At 43.7% G+C, this 18,650-nt stretch overlaps 1 protein-coding gene and 1 long non-coding RNA gene across 13 annotated transcripts in view; one reads left to right on the plus strand and one right to left on the minus strand.

Annotated features, from left to right (window-relative positions):
- Positions 1-618: 618 nt before the first annotated feature.
- Positions 619-18,650, minus strand: part of RBM6 (RNA binding motif protein 6) — a 116,716-nt gene continuing 98,684 nt past the window's right edge. For 4 of the 12 annotated variants that reach the window (XM_008260670.4, XM_070050791.1, XM_070050790.1 and 1 more), the window contains exons 10-21: positions 18,432-18,592; positions 17,193-17,290; positions 16,506-16,548; positions 16,283-16,364; positions 15,828-15,916; positions 15,307-15,453; positions 11,025-11,120; positions 10,034-10,294; positions 8,005-8,079; positions 6,589-6,686; positions 1,950-2,079; positions 619-863 (exon numbers count right to left, since the gene is read on the minus strand). In XM_008260670.4, coding sequence (XP_008258892.2) covers positions 735-863; positions 1,950-2,079; positions 6,589-6,686; positions 8,005-8,079; positions 10,034-10,294; positions 11,025-11,120; positions 15,307-15,453; positions 15,828-15,916; positions 16,283-16,364; positions 16,506-16,548; positions 17,193-17,290; positions 18,432-18,592 — 1,409 coding nt within the window. In that variant the 3' untranslated portion in view covers positions 619-734. The remainder of the gene's footprint in view (positions 864-1,949; positions 2,080-6,588; positions 6,687-8,004; positions 8,080-10,033; positions 10,295-11,024; positions 11,121-15,306; positions 15,454-15,827; positions 15,917-16,282; positions 16,365-16,505; positions 16,549-17,192; positions 17,291-18,431; positions 18,593-18,650) is intronic. The other 8 variants (XM_070050797.1, XM_002713207.5, XM_070050796.1 and 5 more) reach the window with 3 other exon arrangements.
- Positions 7,874-11,892, plus strand: LOC138844098 (uncharacterized). The gene is made up of 2 exons (XR_011379529.1): positions 7,874-8,856; positions 9,242-11,892. It is a non-coding gene; the product is annotated as an uncharacterized lncRNA (long non-coding RNA).

Raw genomic sequence — 18,650 nt, forward strand, 5'->3', positions numbered from 1 at the left:
TTTTAATTTTTTGGAGCAATCTTTATGAAATGATTGGAAAATTGAGAAAGATTTGAAAGAGGGCATATAACTCTTTGGGGAGTTTTAGCTATGGAGGGAGAGCTGGGGCAGTGGCTATAAAGGAATGGTAATACTTATTGTGCCAACCACAAAGTGTGAAGAATCAAGCACCCAGCGGGCACTCTGAGTTGCCACACTGTTGCTCCCCTGACGGCAACAGCGGGGAAGTCAGAAGAGTACTTTTCAGGTCTAACAAGTTGTAAACCAACGTATGGAAATATGTTCTACCTTAACAGTTACCGAAAAATCATAAACAAATAATGAGATGCTATTTTATCTGATTTCATTTGAAAGATAAGTTTATATTTAAATTAACAAATTTTAAGTTTAAATAAATTTTAAAACATGACAGTATTCACATAAGCTACAGTTCAAAGGTCCCTGTGATACACCTACTCACACTGACAGCAGGAAGTACTCCAGGGCTCACTGCAGTATGAGTTACCATTTTAATATCAGCTTATATGGACCCATATCAAGATAATACCAAGATATTCTTTTCCTCCTACAATTAGCCATCCCTCACCATATTTGGGAGAAAAATTTAACAAAATATAATCACATTGAAAAAAAGTTTATTTAAAAAAGTTCTAGCAGCAAGAACAGTAACAAAACAAAAGGAGAGACGGACAAACGAAACAAGGAAGTTGTGTCCTGTGGACTTGTCTCCATTCTTAATCAAGTTCTTTATACCGAGCAAACATGACCCTCCGAACAGCGTCTCGGTAAGTCTCGTTGGACTGTCTCTTGCTGGTTCTTCCTGGGGCCCCAACTCCAGTTCCTTTCATCCGGCCTTCAGTCTGCTAAACAAAGACAAATAGTATAGTGGCCCCTATGAATTAATTAGCTTCTGGGATGGTCTTTGCCCATAGCATTTCTGGACAGGAAGGAATCTTCATTAGTGAACAAATACCCAAGATGGATGAGGGTGGTGATGCCATGGCTGCAGAACACAGGTTTCAATATCAGACACGTGAGAAGCTCTGTAGGGCTGAGCATTTTTAGAGGGGCAGCCAAGTCCATAAAATGGGCAATGTTTCTTTTTATCACCTTTGCTAAAGGCTCTTCCTGAAATATGAGAGGCAAAGTCCTTCATGGGAACCCGGACTAACTTCATGCTCCCCAAATTCTAGCCATCAAAGACCTCCACCAACAGTCACTCTTGGAGACACCCTTATACCTTTTATTGTCAGTTCCTTAGTTCTTTTAACCAAATGATTCTTCCATCTCAAACTACCTGATTCCTACATGGTTCTACTGCTTATTCTTGTTTAAGAGTACAACGAACTCCATTCCAACTTTTCCCTCTCTTTCTCAACTCCAACCAAACTACAAAGGGCCCAGCATGCCAAGCTATAACCCAGTGATCAAAACTGATGATTTCGGCTGGCGCCGCGGCTCACTAGGCTAATCCTCCGCCTAGCGGCGCCGGCACACCGGGTTCTAGTCCCGGTCGGGGCGCCGGATTCTGTCCCGGTTGCCCCTCTTCCAGGCCAGCCCTCTGCTGTGGCCAGGGAGTGCAGTGGAGGATGGCCCAGGTGCTTGGGCCCTGCACCCCATGGGAGACCAGGAAAAGCACCTGGCTCCTGGCTCCTGCCATCGGATCAGCGCGGTGCGCCGGCCGCAGCGCGCCGGCCGCGGCGGCCATTGGAGGGTGAACCAACGGCAAAGGAAGACCTTTCTCTCTGTCTCTCTCTCTCACTGTCCACTCTGCCTGTCAAAAAAAAAAAAAAAAAAAAAAAAAACTGATGATTTCCTGAGGTCTTATGTCCTACAACAGCAGTGGAGAGACCCATCTAAAAGGCAAGAATGCTATTCTAGGCCAAACAGCAAAATAAAATTACATATATTCGATTCAGGTCACCCTCAACAAAACAGAAACATTTCACCTCCTCTGATGAAGCCAATCCAGGATGGCCATGTCCCAGGCCTGTCCCTTTCCTCCAGCCAGTGGCCTGTTGGGCACAGCCTCCTTTGCTGCTAGTGTCACTCTCTTCTTTATCAACAGGTTTACGATCACTGCAAGAGAAGCAGACATTCAGACACCATCACATTCAAGGTGACTTACATGTGAGCTTCATAAAAAACTCTATACTCTTGTTTCAAATATGCCTCCTATGAAGCATATTAAACAATACCTTTGAGCGCCTGCTGTGCACCAAGATTTGCCCTGAGTTTCAAGTTATGGCCAAAACTTGGTCTGTTCATGGGGAAAGATGTAAGAATTATGCCAAAAGATTCGTAACAGAACACTGAAAAGCTCAACCATGATGTGGCAATATTGGGTACCTGTTAAAGAAATATAATAGATATACAATCTTCAAAGGGGCACCAGAAAATATGACAGGAAATCTAACAGGAAGGTATATCTGAATTGGGTCTTGACACATAAGAAGTTAGAAAATTATAGAAAGAAAGGAAGACACAAGCCAGGAGAAGTCAAAGAACATCATTTGTTCAGGAGAGCAATGGTAGGAATTTACAAAGGTGACATTACCTGGGAACAGATGTAAAAAGCCTTAAACATTCAGTTAAACCTGGTTCCTGAACTTGAACCTTAAGACAAAGAAATCTTAGAGCCCAGGCATATATTCAAAAGCAGGCAAGTCAGAAGAACAGATTTCTATTTACAAATCTTTTGTGGTTTGGTATACAGAGAAAGGACTAAAGAACAGAGGAAGCCAAGACTAGGAATCAGGAATCTGGTTTCAAGGTGAGCAAGAATGATCGGTGACAGTTAATTAAGGAATTGGCTACTAATTGGATAAAAGGGGAAAAACAGTGGGGCTGGATCGGACCTGGTAGACTATCACTACTCTGAAAAAGGAATCCAGAAAGTTGAGCAGGACTACACTAGGGTATCACGTAGAATGTAATAATTAGTAACTGTTTAGTATGAGGGGCCTGAGAAGCACCCAAGAGGAAATGCTCAGGAGGAAACTGGAAATAATGACTGCGAGCTAAGAAAACGGAATCCACTTGGGATGGAGCCATAGGATTTGCTAGTTTACAGGTGGGGACTGAGACAACTGAAGTTAAGAGGGCAGAGCTATTAAGAATAAATGAGGGCTGGCATTGTGGTGTAGTCGGTAAAGCCTCACCTGTGGCACCAGTATCCCAAATGGGCGCTGGTTTGAGACCTGGCTACTCTATTTCCAATCTACTTCCCTGCTAATGTGCTTAGTAAAGCAGTGGAGGATGGCCCAAGTCCTTGAGCCCCTGCACCCACGTGTAAACCTGGAAAAAACTCCTGGTTCTTGGTTTCGGACCAGCCCAGCTCTGGCCGTTGCAGCCATTTGGGGAGTGAACCAACGGATGAAGACCTCTCTGTCTCTGCCTCACTCTGTGTCTGTAACTCTGCCTTTCAAATATAATAAATACATTAAAAAAAAAAAAAAAAGAATAAATGAGTGGCCAGCACCACGGCTCAATAGGCTAATCCTTCACCTTGTGGGTTCTAGTCCTGGTTGGGGCGCCGGATTCTGTCCCGGTTGCCCCTCTTCCAGGCCAGCTCTCTGCTGTGGCCAGGGAGTGCAGTGGAGAATGGCCCAAGTGCTTGGGCCCTGCACCCGAATGGGAGACCAGGATAAGTACCTGGCTTCTGCCATCCGATCAGCGCGATGCGCTGGCCGCGGCAGCCATTGGAGGGTGAACCAATGGCAAAGGAAGACCTTTCTCTCTCTCTCACTGTCCACTCTGCCTGTCAAAAAAAAAAAAAAAAAAAAAAAAAAGAATGAGTACTGAGTACTGGGACTGGCATTGTGGAACAGTGGGTAAATCCACTGCCTATGATGCCAGCATTCCTATGGGTACCAGTTTCCGTCCTGGTTGCTCCACTTACAATTCAGCTCCCTGTTAATGGCCTGGAGAAAGCAGTGAAAGATGGTCCAAGTATCTGGACCTTTGCAACTTATGTGGGAGACTTGGATGAAGCTTCTGGCTTTAGCCTGGTCCAGCCCTGGCCACTGTGACCATATGGAGAGTGAATCAGCAGATAGAAGATCTCTTTCTTTATTTCTCCCTCTCTCTGTAACTCTTCCAAAAATAAATAAATCTTAAAAAAAAAAAAAAGGAATAAATAAGTACTGAGGGCACAGTCCTGGAAAACAGCTTCACTTTATGATAAAAGAAAAAGGAGAAGAGAAGAGGACTGAGAAGGAGGAGAGTCAGAAGACTGTTATGAAAAGTGCTGACAAGAGAAGGGTCTCTTTCTGCAACCAGCACAGGCTGGTTTCAATGATTCAGGGATAAGGTGTCCTTCCTCCTAGTGGCTGGCTCCTTCACCTTTGTCCCACCCTACTGTATTTCAAATCACAGAGACGGACACGATGGGATGGCCCATTAAGTGGTTTTACCTTACTACATCTTAGAAATGAAAATAAAATAGACTACAACAGATATATCAAAGCTCATTGCGTAAGAATGAAATGTTGCTTTTTTATCATATAAAATCAAGTATATTTTATAATGACTTTTTCCCCTCTGTGGTAAGCAAAGTAGCAAAGTTTATTGGGGTAGGACATCTCTAAGAGTTGAAGAGACAGAATCTAACAGAGAGTGCCCAGTCAGACTGGGGAAAGCAAGGTTACTTTAGGTGGTTAAATTGAGAGAACACACTTGGCAGGCCAGGTGGGCAGCTCAGCAGAGAACTGAGAGCTGAGCATGCTGTCTTCGTTCTAACTGGGGCTTCTAAGGGAAGGGGTTCAGTTCTTTCTGCCGTTTTTCCTTCCCCTCCAGAAAAATTCCTCCCAAGGGTTTACTACCCAGTGCCATAAGACTGGGGAGCCCACCTGGCAGAGGGCAGGAGATTGTCCTAGGGTGCCTGCCTTGGAGGAAGCCTGTGAATGCTGACTTCTTTTGCAACTACACACACCCACACCCATGATGACTGGGCCATGATACAAAAATACATCTCTTACAGTGGGAGGTGATCAAATTAAGCCAAAATGCCAGAGCATTGGGCCCCAGCCAGTCTCCTTAGGGATTTGTTCTATCAGTTGTCTCCCTTTCCCCACAGGCACAACTTCCTCTGGCTATTGGTTTTGTTTACCAGTACAGAGATCTGCTCAATTCTCTCGTTATAAATGATAACCCTTCTCCTGCTCCTATATCTTTGTCACTCTTCCCTCCAATCTTTAATTGCAAGGTTTTTACTGCCCCTTTTCCCAGATATGCAAAAGAAACCTGGGCATCATCAAAGACTTTTCCCTTTCCCCAACATATTGATCATAAAGACTGGTGGATTTCATACCCTCTCTCAGCTACTTTCCTTACCATGCTCAGGGCCTCCTCTCAAGCAATCATGTCTTACCACTTGTTGCAGCAGTCTCCCTAAAAACTTACCTTCCACATGGCTAACAATCTCTCCAGAACACAAAGCTAGATGAATATACTGCTTAAAATCATTCCATGATCTCCTGTTGCCTTTAAGGTAAAGCCTTAGCATAGCATTCAAGATAAAAAAAGTTTATGACCTGGCCTCCATTTGTTTAATCAGCCTTATCTTCCATCACTCAACCCCAATGTTCAGCCCCATGAAACTCTTCCAACTTCTCAAACATATCATGAGCCTTCTCTTTTTCATCCTTCATGGAGCTTCCCTCCAAGCTTCAGTGCCTGCCCTATGAGACACACTGCCACCTAAGCCTTTTCCATTCTGTGTTCAGCAGTCAAGGAAAATATATGCTTGTCTACTTGAGTACTCCTGCACTTATGGACTGCCTGTATACAGTGGGTCATCAAGAAGTCTTATGTAATTCTAGGCTGATGACATGGGAACTATCTGATTAGAAATAGGTATAGGAAACCAGAGATAGATCTAATCAACAGCCAACTATTTATTCAGCATCTCTGTGTAAGAATGAAGGTTCCGGCCGGCGCCGTGGCTCACTAGGCTAATCCTCCGCCTAGCGGCGCTGGCACACCGGGTTCTAGTCCCGGTTGGGGCGCCGGATTCTGTCCCGGTTGCCCCTCTTCCATGCCAGCTCTCTGCTGTGGCCCGGGAGTGCAGTGGAGGATGGCCCAGGTGCTTGGGCCCTGCACCCCATGGGAGACCAGGAAAAGCACCTGGCTCCTGGCTCCCGCCATCGGATCAGCGCGGTGCGCCGGCCGCGGCGGCCATTGGAGGGTGAACCAACGGCAAAGGAAGACCTTTCTCTCTGTCTCTCTCTCTCACTGTCCACTCTGCCTGTCAAAAAATTTAAAAAAAAAAAAAAATTAAGAATGAAGGTTCCATTGAGAAACAGCCCAAGAATGTGACATTTTTACTAGACCCATGAAGAGGCTGCAGCATTACTGACTGTGGCCACTCCAGTCCTGGCTTTGAGCACCTGAACCAACCAACCAACTTTCCTTGAAAACACAGGCATTCATCGTGGAAAGGCAGGTGATCAAAAGGCTGGGAATTCAGACAAAACTTGCTCTGATACCCTCACTTCCCTAAGAAAAAAACAGCAGTACTTTTGGGGAAGCAGATAGTTTTATCATTTGGTCTTGAGACCAACGTCAAATGGAGAGTGTCTGGCTTACCTGTCAGTTTCCCTGGAGTATTTAATTCGTTTCCTTTCTGGAGAGTCAAAAGATTGGAGCTTTTCCCTGCGATCATTTCCTCTTTCTTTAAATCTTCCCTGTTGGTGAGCAGAAGAGTAGACTTGAAATTTCCATCTGATGGGGCTGGGGAGGGGGGAAGTCTTATTCTACTCCTGGTATTTCTTCTAATGTGAAGGAGCTCAACTTGGAACTCCCAGAATATTTTGTACCTTCACACACTGTTCTAGAGAAAGCAGTGACTTCTGTTCATAAATCTGGAAATAAGCTGGTGTGGCTGACTCAGCTTTTTTTTCCTTTCTGATTAGCAGTTGAACTCTAATGGGACTTCATAGGTAAACTAAAATATATATGTATTTAAGAAGTAGAGAGACAGAGAGAACTCCTATCCTCTGGTTCACTCCCCCAAAATGCCTACAATGTCCACAGCTGAGGCAGCTCAAAGCCAGGAGCTAAACTCAACACAAGTTTCGGACATGGGTGGCATGGACCAGAGACCCAAGTACTTGAGCCATTACTGCTGTTTCCCAGGATGAGCATTAAGAAGCTGGAAGTGAATGCAGAGACAAGACCCAAACCCAGGCAACTCAGTATGGAATGTGGGCATCCCCGAGTGGTGTCTTTACTGCTGCAACAAGGTAGATTCCTAACTATCATAGAAGATCTGTCCTGGTCTGGTGAAGTCTGTGACTGGGTAGGCAAGTCTGCTTAATTGTGTGGTCTAGATAGCAAGTTCATTTGGCTCTCACACTAAGATGCTTCCTCCAACTTAGCCTTCACCAATAAATGATGCTATTTTAGCAGCCCTAACTGATACTCTTTCATTTTGTTCCACTGACTTAAGATATCAGCTTTGTGAAGGGTGTTGTGGTACAGTGGCTATTCCATGACTTGAGATGCCTGTATGCCATAATGGAATGCTGGTCTGAGATCTTCGCTTCTGATCCAGCTTTCTACTGATGTGCCTGAGAAGGCAGGGGAAACAGGTTGAAGTACTTAGGTTCCTGCTACCCATGTGGGAGACCCAGATGGAGTTCCCAGTTCCTGGCTTTGGCCTGGCCCAGCACTGGATATGTTGGGTATTTGAAGAACGAACATTAGTAGAAGAGAAGTTTTCTCTCTGTCTCTCCGTCATTATCAATTTGTCTTTTAAATCAACCAATCGATAAATCTTAGGAAAAAAAATCAATTTTACTGAGGTATAATCTGTAAAAGATAAAATGTACTCATTTTATCGTAGAATTGGATGAGTTTTGACAAACGTATATATCATCTTTTTTTCTTTTTGCCTCTTCATTCTCTGTCATCTTATAGGGAGGGATCAGCACAGTCTATTAAGTTTACAACAGAAAGCAAAAAGAGTTGGGGTAAGGAGAGTAACAGTTCACCAAAGTTTACCTCCCGTTCTCTCCTCTCCAGATAGGCTAGCTCCTGTTCAGACTGTTTAATCTTCCGGTGGATTTCCAGGTTTTGCTGAGAAGAGAGGGAATTCTATGAGCACAGTCTAGAAAAAATGGTCCCAGAAATGCTTCTAGGCCTTCTTGATGGTCCCCTTAGGACTGTGGTTCTTTTGATTGTGTCTTCCAAATCACCACTGTATCCCACAAGCAACAATCCCTAACTTGTCTGGCCTTAGTTTCACCATTGGTAACTCAGATTCTAATGCAGGCTCATCACAAAGATTAGTTGAACAACGTGGCACAAGAATGAAATTTCATTGTTTTTTTCCAAAATATCAAAGACAAAAGTATGGTTTATTCTTTAAGAAGGAAAAAAATAAATAAATAAACAAAAGAGAGAGGGGATGAGGGTACCAGGGAGGAAAACTAAATGCCTAAACTCTCTGCCTACCTCTGCTGCCCAATCTACCAACCCCTAACACTAGTCACTCTTTCCAGGGTCCAGAGAAACATGAAAAGGAGCACCAGGATCTCTAAGATACAAGCCCTCAGGCACAGATATGAAACTTACGGAGTCTGAAACAGCTCTTGTATGGAGAGGGGGTTCTTTGTACTGGATGACTCCAAGGAAAGGGAAAGTTCTCCAATCTACTGGCCACTGTCTTAGAGCCAGTTCAATTTGTGGACTCACTAGACCTGTGGCTCTTTTCTTTTCACAACTATTTTTATCTCCAGCTTTTTAGAAGCACTGTCATCAACTAGAATTCATATTTTTTAACCTGATGACTCAGAAAGTCAAAGAGACTTGAGAGGCAATATGTTTAGGGACTGTCAAAAAGAACTTCTCAAGGCCGGCGCCGCGGCTCACTAGGCTAATCCTCCGCCTAGCGGCGCCGGCACACCGGGTTCTAGTCCCGGTCGGGGCGCCGGATTCTGTCCCGGTTGCCCCTCTTCCAGGCCAGCCCTCTGCTGTGGCCAGGGAGTGCAGTGGAGGATGGCCCAGGTGCTTGGGCCCTGCACCCCATGGGAGACCAGGAAAAGCACCTGGCTCCTGGCTCCTGCCATCGGATCGGCGCGGTGCGCCGGCCGCAGCGCGCTGGCCGCGGCGGCCATTGGAGGGTGAACCAACGGCAAAGGAAGACCTTTCTCTCTGTCTCTCTCTCTCACTGTCCACTCTGCCTGTCAAAAAAAAAAAAAAAAAAAAAAAAAAAAAAAAAAAAAAAGAACTTCTCAAGTCCTAGAAGCTTGCAGAGTCTGTGCAAGTATGGCTGGGAAAAGCAGTCTACTTATCAAAAGCAGACCTTCTCAGCTTTTAGCTATATGACTTTAGGTTTTGTGTTGAAAGAAAATCTCAATCTAGTCCCCTCATCCGCTCTTGAAGGACTGTCAAATAAATTACTCTGAGAAAAATGAGTTGATTTGGGGATTTATTTTTTCATAATTTGGCTCTTTGGTCAGTACATATAAACGAGAAGTCTGCAGGGGAGGATCGATGTATGTCTGTTTGATACCCCAAGAAAAGCTGTTGTGCTGAGCTCAGACCAATACTTACTATATGAAGAGATGGCAGAATTATTCACTCATGGGAGAATGGGATCAACTGTATACTATCACAGCTGCACAGAACCAAGGTAAAACTACCAAGTGCCAAAGAAGAAAAGACACTTATCTGAGCTCCATCTGTAAGGCGAATGGCAAAGCTAAGATGAGAAACCCAGCAAACGAGTTTCCTACTCCACAATCTCTTTTCTTCCTGTACATCTTCTGTATTTGATGTACCAGCCCCAACTATGCTACTTGTTTGGTATCTATACATTGATGTTCTTTGAAGGTGGGAAGAGCCTTAATTCAGAGCAACTCATGAACAAAAGTGGAAAAGCAATTCTTTCTTGAATTGGACTGCTTTAATGACAGGAACAGGAGATGATACAGGCTAAGGAAGGACAATACAGCTTCTTTATTTCCTGTAACACCCATAAATGACAAGAGTCCAAAGTCTGAAAGATCATGGCCCCTTCCACTAATACCTTGTGCAGGTCTGACAGCTGTTGATGTTTGATCAGAACTTCTTTATTGGGAAACTGCCTTCTGCAGAGCAGACAAGCTAGTTTATTCCAGTCAGTGAGTTTGTCCTCTTCGTTCTCCTTCTTGGCCAGTTCCTCCCTCTGTTGGGGCTGCACTGTGCGGGGCTGCTGGGGAGGGGCCTGTTCCTCCTCCTCTTCTTCCTCATAGTCACTGTCTCCTCCATATTCACCGAGGAGGCCGATTAGTGGATTTACCACCTTAGGCTGGAAGGAGAAGGTCAGGGATCAAAATCAAACTCAACTTCTATTTTGGGGCCTGTGTTTTAGATATTCTGATATGGGTATCTTGTTTGTCTTTAGTTGGAATTATGAACTGGGTTAAATACAGGACTAATGACCATGCTGCTTATTTTCCAGATGGAAGCAACATGGCTACAGCTTAACCCTGTTCCCTGCTCACTGAAGCTCCCTTAGAAATCACCCTAGCAACAGAACACCAAGAAGGAAAAGAAAGTGGAAACACAGAAAATAGCAAGAGTTAAAAAGTTTCAAAGAAGCGACAAATTAACTTCAAGTACTGTAACCCATGAAGGAAAGATACCATCACTTCAAGGTTATCTAAAAAATGAGAGTCAATGTTAGCACCATTTGCTCTGGCCAGAAAGGTAAACTAAAAAACATGATCCCCCTACCATGTGGCACCAAAAGGCAGGAAATACTGAGGACAGAAAAATGAACTTCTTTAGTGATTCAAAAAGGGGAAGGTAAATCAGGTGGTAATGGCACAGGGCAAACAGAAAAATCACTGCCTCAGACTCTTCAGTAACAGCCCTATTAGCGGGCAGGAAACTACCTCCTGCATACACTCAAGGGCACCCTTTATCTGTGAGACAGAAAAGCTAAAAGACTGACACCAGAGTGAGGGATTAGCCTTCCTGATTCCTTTCCCACCCTAATCAGATCCAGCCCTGGCCCAGGCATCAGTCAGCCTTACTGGAGGAGGACTCTCTTCTTTCTTCACAGTGGGAGGCAGGGGTTTCTTAAAGACATCTTCTTGGGGGGCCTTCCCCTCACTGGTATTTTCCTGAAACTGATCAAACAAAGTATTAATTCTTACATGATATTCGTCCATAAAAAACTGGGTTAAGAGCTAATCCTGGTGTAATTAGGTTCATTTTTCCAAATCTCCTAATTTGTTAAAGATCTATAATGTTGCTAGAGTGATTTTGAAATAGAATGTCTTTAAAAACAAAATACTCAAGGTTGGCATTGTGGTGCAGTGGGTTAAGCCATCACCCACAATGCTGGCATCCCATATGGGTGCCAGTTTAAGCCTCAGCTGCTCCACTTCCAATGCAGCTCCCTGCTAATGGCCTGGGAAAACCAGTGAAAGATGGCCCAGGTGCTTGGCCCGGCCCCCCAACCACACATGGGAGACCTGAATGGAGTTTCAGGCTCCAGCCTTCTACCTGGCCCAGTCCTGGCTGTTGGGGCCATTTAGAGAGTAAGCTATCTGAAGGAAGATATCTCCCTCTGTATCTCCCTCTCTCTCAGTAACTCTGCCTTACAAACAAAATAAAAATTAAACAAACAAAAGCCATAACACTTGAGGCGCCGTAGGGTGCAATGCATTAAGCCACTGTTTTGGATGCATCCATCCCATGTCTCAATTCCCCCAGCTTCCCATCCAGCTTCCTGCTCTTGCACCTGGGAAGGCAGCAGGTGATGGCCTAAGTATCTGAGTTCTTGCCACTCATCTGGAAGACCTTGATGAATTGCTGGCTCCTGACTTTGGCCTGGCCCAACTCCAGCTAGTGCAGGCATTTGGAGAGTGAACCCGTAGATGGAAGATCTCTGTCTTTACCTATCACTCTGCCCTTCAAATAAATAAAGTAAGTAAATAATTAAATCCTTAAAAGAAAAAACCACCCAGTATGTACTCTATGATTACTACACATCAGGGCACAGAAGCATTTATATGTAACATTATTTCCTACAATCATTATTACAAATACCTATATCAGCATTAATCCCTTCATTTTACAAATGGTTGGGAATGCAGTTAGAAAGATTTAAGGGGGCAGAAGCAGAATCTAAATATCAAGCCAGTATGACTCCATTTTTTTTTTTTTTTTAAGATTTTATTTATTTGAGAGACAGAGTTACAGACAGTGAGAGGGAGAGACAGAGAGAGAGGTCTTCCATCTACTTGTTCACTCTCCAAATGGCCACAACAGCCCAAGCTAGGCTGATTTGAAGCCAGGAGCTCCCGGGTCTCCCACAAGGGTCCAGGGGCCCAAGCATCTGGGCCATCCTCCACTGCCTTCCCAGGCTAGAAGAGAGCTGGATCTGAAGAGGAGCAGCCAGGACCAGAACTGGCACCCATATGGAATACCAGCACCACAGGCAGAGGATTAACCTACTGAGTCACAGTGCCAGCCCTCTTTTTTTTTTTTTTCCTTTCTTTTTTAAAGGTTTACTTATAATAATAATAATAATTATTATTATTATTATTATTTTGACAGGCAGAGTGGACAGTGAGAGAGACAGAGAGAAAGGTCTTCCTTTGCCGTTGGGTCACCTCCCAATGGCTGCCGCGGCTGGCTCACTGCGGCCGGTGCACCACACTGATCCAAAGGCAGAAGCCAGGTGCTTCTCCTGGTCTCCCATTCGGGTGCAGGGCCCAAGGACCTGGGCCATCCTCCACTGCACTCCCAGGCCACAGCAGAGAGCTGGCCAGGAAGAGGAGCGACTGGGATTAGAACGCAGTATGCCGGCGCCGCAGGCGGAGGATTAGTCTATTGAGCCGTGGTGCCAGCCGGTTTATTTATTTGAAAGACAGAGTTACAGAGAGGCAGAGGCACACACAGAAAGAGAGGTCTTCAAATGGCTGCAACGGCTGGAGCTGTGCCAATTTGAAGCCAGGAGCCTGGAGCTTTGCCTGGGTTTCCCACACAGATGCAGGGACCCACGGACTTGGACCATCTTCTACTGCTTTCTTAGGCCACAGACAAGAGCTGGATTGGAAGAGGAGCAGCCAGGACTCAAGCCAGTGCCTATATGAGATGCTGGCACTACAGAGAGCAGCTTTACCTGCTATGTCACAGCATCAGCTCCTCAATTATTATTTTATTTCCAGCTACTTGAAAAGCAGAGTGACAAAGAGAGAAAGACACACAAAGAATCTTCCATTTGCTGGTTTACTTTCCAATATGCCCACAACAGCCAGCGTTTGGCCAGCCTGAAGCAAGGAGCCTGGAACTTTATCTGGGTTTCCCATTTGGGTAGCAGGGCCGAAGCATCATCTGCTGCCTCACAGGACACATTAACAGGAAGCTGGAGTAGCTGTGACTCAGAATGGCACTCCAGTATGGGATGCAAGCATCCCACGAAGTGGTTTAACCTGCTGTGCCACAACTCTGGCCCCAATTTTAAGTTTTAAAGATATACACAGACACCTATGCTCCCACTTCTCTTTTCTGTATCTCTAGATACATTAGAAGAAAAAAAAGATAAATTATTAAATAAACTACAAGCAAATTCATGCATTTTCACTGATACCTGGGTAAATCAATATAATTATTTGGTAAATAATTTGATTTTGTAAATAGTACAAAACTTCTCACGATCTCTGATTCTGAAAATTCATTCTAAAACAGTGATTTATAAAAGTGAAACAAGGGTAGTGGGGGAACAATCACTATGTTCCTAAATTTGTGTATATGAAATGCATGAAGTTTGAGTACCTTAAATAAAAAGTTTCTAGTACACATACACACAAAAAATGTGAAATAAAATGCTAAATGCTATACTGTATGACAACACAAGATTAGAAAAAAGGAAGCAGGGGCCGGTGCTGTGGCACAACAGGTTAATGCCCTGGCCTGAAGCGCCAACATCCCATATAGGTGCCGGTTCGAGACTTGGCTGCTCCACTTCCGATCCAGCTCTCTGCTATGGCCTGGGAAAGCAGTACAAGATGGTCCAAGTCCTTGGGCCCCAGTTCCTGGCTCCTAGCTTCAGATTGACACAGCTCCATTTGGGGAGTGAACCAGTAGACGGAAGACCTCTCTCTGCCTTTCTTCTCTCTGTGTAACTCTGACTTTCAGATAAACAAACAAACAAACAAATAAATAAATCTTAGAAAAAAAGAAACAAAAGAATGCACGAATGATGAAGAAAATGAAAGTATAGTTGTAATGAATTTTTACCACAGAAGCACCAAAAATAATAAAGAGTATTGTAGAAACATAAAAATAATGATTAAATGACAAGTGAATAAAGAATACAAAACAATATCCTTGCTATAATTACACTTACAGAATTGTGTATATAGAGTCAAAGGGAAAGTAAACAAGTACAAATGTATGGCTCTGAAGTGTTGGGATTTTTTTTTTTTTTAAGATTTTATTTATTTACTCGACAGGTAGAGTTACAGACAGTGAGTGAGAAAAACAGAGAGAAAGGTCTTCCTTCTGTTGGTTCACTCCCCAAATAGCTGTCACGGCTGGCGCATTGTGCTGATCTGAAGCCAGGAGCCAGGTGCTTCCTCCTGGTGCAGGGGCCCAAGTAATTGGCCCATCCTCCACTGTCCTCCTGGGCCACAGCAGAGATTTGGACTGGAGGAGGAGCAACCGGGACTAGAACCTGGCACCCATATGGGAGGCGGAGAATTAACCAAGTGAGCCACAGAGAGGCCCTGGCATTTTTTTTTTTTTTAAGATTTATTTATTCATTTGAAAGGCAGAGTTAGAGAGAGAGAGAGAAAGATATATATAGAGAGAGATCTCTTCCATCCACTGGTTCACTCCTCAAATGGCTCCGATGGCTGCAGATGGGCCTATCCAAAGCTAGAAGCCAGGAGCTTCTTTCAGGTCACCTACATGAGTGCAGGGGCCCAAGGGGCCATCTTCTGCTGCTTTCCCAAGCTCATTAGCAGGGAGCTGAACTGGAAGTGGAGCAGTCAGGACTCGAACCAGCACCCATATGGGATGCTGGCACTATAGGCAGCAGCTTTACTTGCTATGCCACAGCACCAGCCCCAGTGTTGGGATCTGAGCTGAGTCACTTTGCTTTACCACCCACAGCTTTGTCAGAAAGGTGAAACTGGGAGCCAAGAACTAAATCTAAAAACTGCTATGGGAGATGCAAACAACTTAAAACACTACTAGGCCAAACACCTACCTCTTAATTAACTTTACATCTTTGTGCATGATGTCTGTATTTTAATCTGTAATTATTTTGGTCACAGACAGTAGACTCACAAGTCTCCTTACCTTTGTCACTCCTCTGTCTTTTTTCTCCTTGCCTTCTTTTTTAGATGTTTCTTTCTTGCTACTTGACTTTCCTTGACTGGTGGATTTCTTTTCCTTGATCTCTTCTTCCTCAGGTGACCCAGGGTCCTGGGGCACATAGACTTCTTGCTATGATATAGTTGGAAACAAGTAAGTCTAAAGAAGATTTCATTCTCCCAGCAATTCCAGGTCTAAGGAGCTCAGTTCCCTTTTAGGGAAAGAACAGCTCTCATACTCATAGCCTAAGTACCCATGCCAATCTAAAAACCCATTCCAGGGGCCAGGACATATCCAGATTTTTAAGAGCAGCACTGTTCTTACCTGTAATGCCACAAGGCATTGATTTTCCATATAAGCAACAATTCAGTTTCCACAGATTTAAATTTTTCCACTTTTCATGCACTGAGCATCCAGAGGATCCAGGGAATAAAATCCTCAAAGTAACAAATTATGGGTGCTTTTCAAAAGGATCACTGAAAACATGAATAAAGCCAAAAACTCACCTGGGTGGTGGGGTCATAATACGTTCCTGCCAAAGGGTCATAATAGTAGCCAGTAGCAGAATCATATATGTAGCAGTCAGATGATGCTGCTGAGAATAAAACCAGAACCAATGTCAATCCCTGTGCAATGAAGCTCTCCCTGGGGACTCACTAAGAACAACTCAGGAATTAGGATGGTACAATAAACAGGCACAAAACAAAAATGGTAATCTCTTCGAATAAGCACACCCAGATAAGAGCACTTCTTGCTAATTTTGTGACTACAAAGATTTCTTTTTTAAAAAGGTGAGTTTTTTTAGCTTTAAACTTTAACAATTTTTAACATTTGCTGTAAGTACTTCATATGTAGACATTATATACATACTCATAAATATTGTTTTTTAAGAACAGTAAGATTTCAAGTAATGAGTAGTGACTCAAACAAAAAGAACAGAAAGAAAACAAGAGTCACTTACACTGTTGTCCCTGTCGATTTGTATCTGTAGACCAATCTGAATTTCTGCCACCTCCTCTCCTATCTCGGAAATATTTTTTGCCCTAGCAAAAAAAGGCAAGTTGAAATTATGAAACTATCTAATAATGATTAACATTAACAGTCACCCATTAGAGAAAATTGAAGATGACCCTTTCAGTCACCTGAGGATATTAGTAGTGTACTCCCCACCTGTTAAAGCCTACCTGATAGTAGTGCATGTGGTCAGAATGGTCTCCAGAATCATTTCTGCAACAAACATACATGTCAAGTGTCTGTTAGCAAAAGGCACTTGAAGAGTGTCTAATTCTATAAACTCACTGAGAAATTCTCCTTTCTCTATTTCTCAGGGAAAGGAACCAAGCCAGACAGCAAGCAGGTTGGACGGTTTACACTTTCCTGAGGGAAGGAGCAGTGGGAGTCCTACAAAGCCAACTGCTGAAGCAAGACAGTGACTGAGGTTGCTAGAGCAAGATGTGCCTCATCTCTTAAAGCCTGTCTTGCTGCTGCAGCTATCTTCTGTTACCACTCCAGGATCATAGGGAAATGAACAAAATCAGGGAAGTGGGAGGTCAGGACAGCATTTTTTTATACGATTCAAAGGGGAAAGGAAGTACTGAAGTTTTTCTGCATATCTAAAACTTATCACCATGAGACCCAAGGATACTAGGCAGTTACAAGCAAAAAGCCTAAAGTATCCAGTAATACTGTATAAGAACAAAAACAATTTTAGAGTCAGGAAGGGTAAGATTTAGAAAAAGAAAACATATGAGCACATATTGGAAACAGCCTGCACTAGGAAGGCACCATACCTTCCTATCTGTCTCTCTAGCCAGGAAAAGGAGAAATTCAAGTAGGGGCAGCACAAGAGATCTCCACCTTCCTGCCTTTACCTTCGTTTTCCAGTGGCCAGGTTTACAGCTACCATCTTCCCATCGATGCTAAATGGTGGATCAAGGTTCTGCAAGATCTTGACTACGCGAAGAGCTTCCTAGGGAACCAAAGGCACACTTGAACCCAAAGAGAGAAAAGCCCGTGTCCTTTGAAAGAGAACATCGGTTTTTCTTTCTAAAAGATAAATTTATTGAAGATTGTGTTCTGGTCATAATCTTAACATTAAGAGGGCAATAGTAAAAATGAAAAGGCAGGGGGTGGGGAAGGGGCAGGCACTGATACCACGGGTCAGGCTGATGCTTATAACACCTGCATCCCATGTGAGCACTAGGTCGAGTCCCAGATGCTTCATTTCTGATCTAGCTCCCTGCTTTGCACCTGGGAAAGCAGTGGAACATGGCCTAAGCACTTGGGTCCTTGCACAGGGAGACCTGGATGAAGTTCCTGGCTCCTGGCTTTGGCCTGGCCCAGCCCCCCACCATTGTAGCCATTTGGGGGAGTGAATCAGAAGATGGAAGATCTCTTTCTCTCTACGTGTGTGTGTGTATGTATGTATGTATGTATGTGTGTGTGTGTGTGTATGTGTATGTCCCTCTGTATCTGCCTTTCAAATAAATAAGAAAAAAAAAAGACCAACTCTTGATGAAGGACTGATCAGAACAACGATCACAGTAGATGTCAGCTTCTGAGATAAACTTCAGAAACTCAAATCCTCTTTTGGGCTGCAACTGTCAACATATCAGATTCTGTTTACAAAGTTTCTTGTGAAATTTGAGCATGAAATCTAAGACATATCAATAACTACCATTACTACATTTATATCATTTCCATAGAAAAGGGCCTTAAAACTAAAAACTCAAGCCACAAGAAACTATTAAATACTTTGAAGAAAAAGAAGAAATCCCCTGCTACCATCAAATATAAAACCATCTATGGATGGACAAAGAAAAACTAAGAAATCTAAAAATTCATTATAACCTTGGAGGGTTCAGTACTCAGATTCTTCACATGAAATTAAGTTGAAAACTAATGCCATTACAGGAATAATGGCCTGAAGAATCACACACATTTCTGATTTTCAAGAACAATCACCTCACCGGAATGAAAATTAAACCCAAAGGGGAGAACAAAGAAAGTTAAGATACCAAGAAGCACATGAGAATTCAAATGGTAAACAGTATGTCAAAACCTCTTTTAGTTGCCTTACCCTAGACTATTCCAAGCTAGTGGAAACTCACCGCATGCGAGTCAAGGTCAATAAAGCCATAAGTGTGGCCCATGGGGCCGGTTCTGTTCTTGATGATGCGGACGTTGGCAGTAGTAAGGCGGACGTAGGGTTCTAGCACTTCCACTATCACTTCAGGTGGGGTGGAACGATAGATGCGTTTTAGCATGATTGCTGAATAAACCAAACACAAATGGGAGGAACAAGGAAAGAGACATGTGAATGTCTGAAG

The sequence above is a fragment of the Oryctolagus cuniculus genome, chromosome 10 (genome assembly GCF_964237555.1).
Source record: "Oryctolagus cuniculus chromosome 10, mOryCun1.1, whole genome shotgun sequence".
Taxonomy (NCBI): Eukaryota; Metazoa; Chordata; class Mammalia; order Lagomorpha; family Leporidae; genus Oryctolagus; species Oryctolagus cuniculus.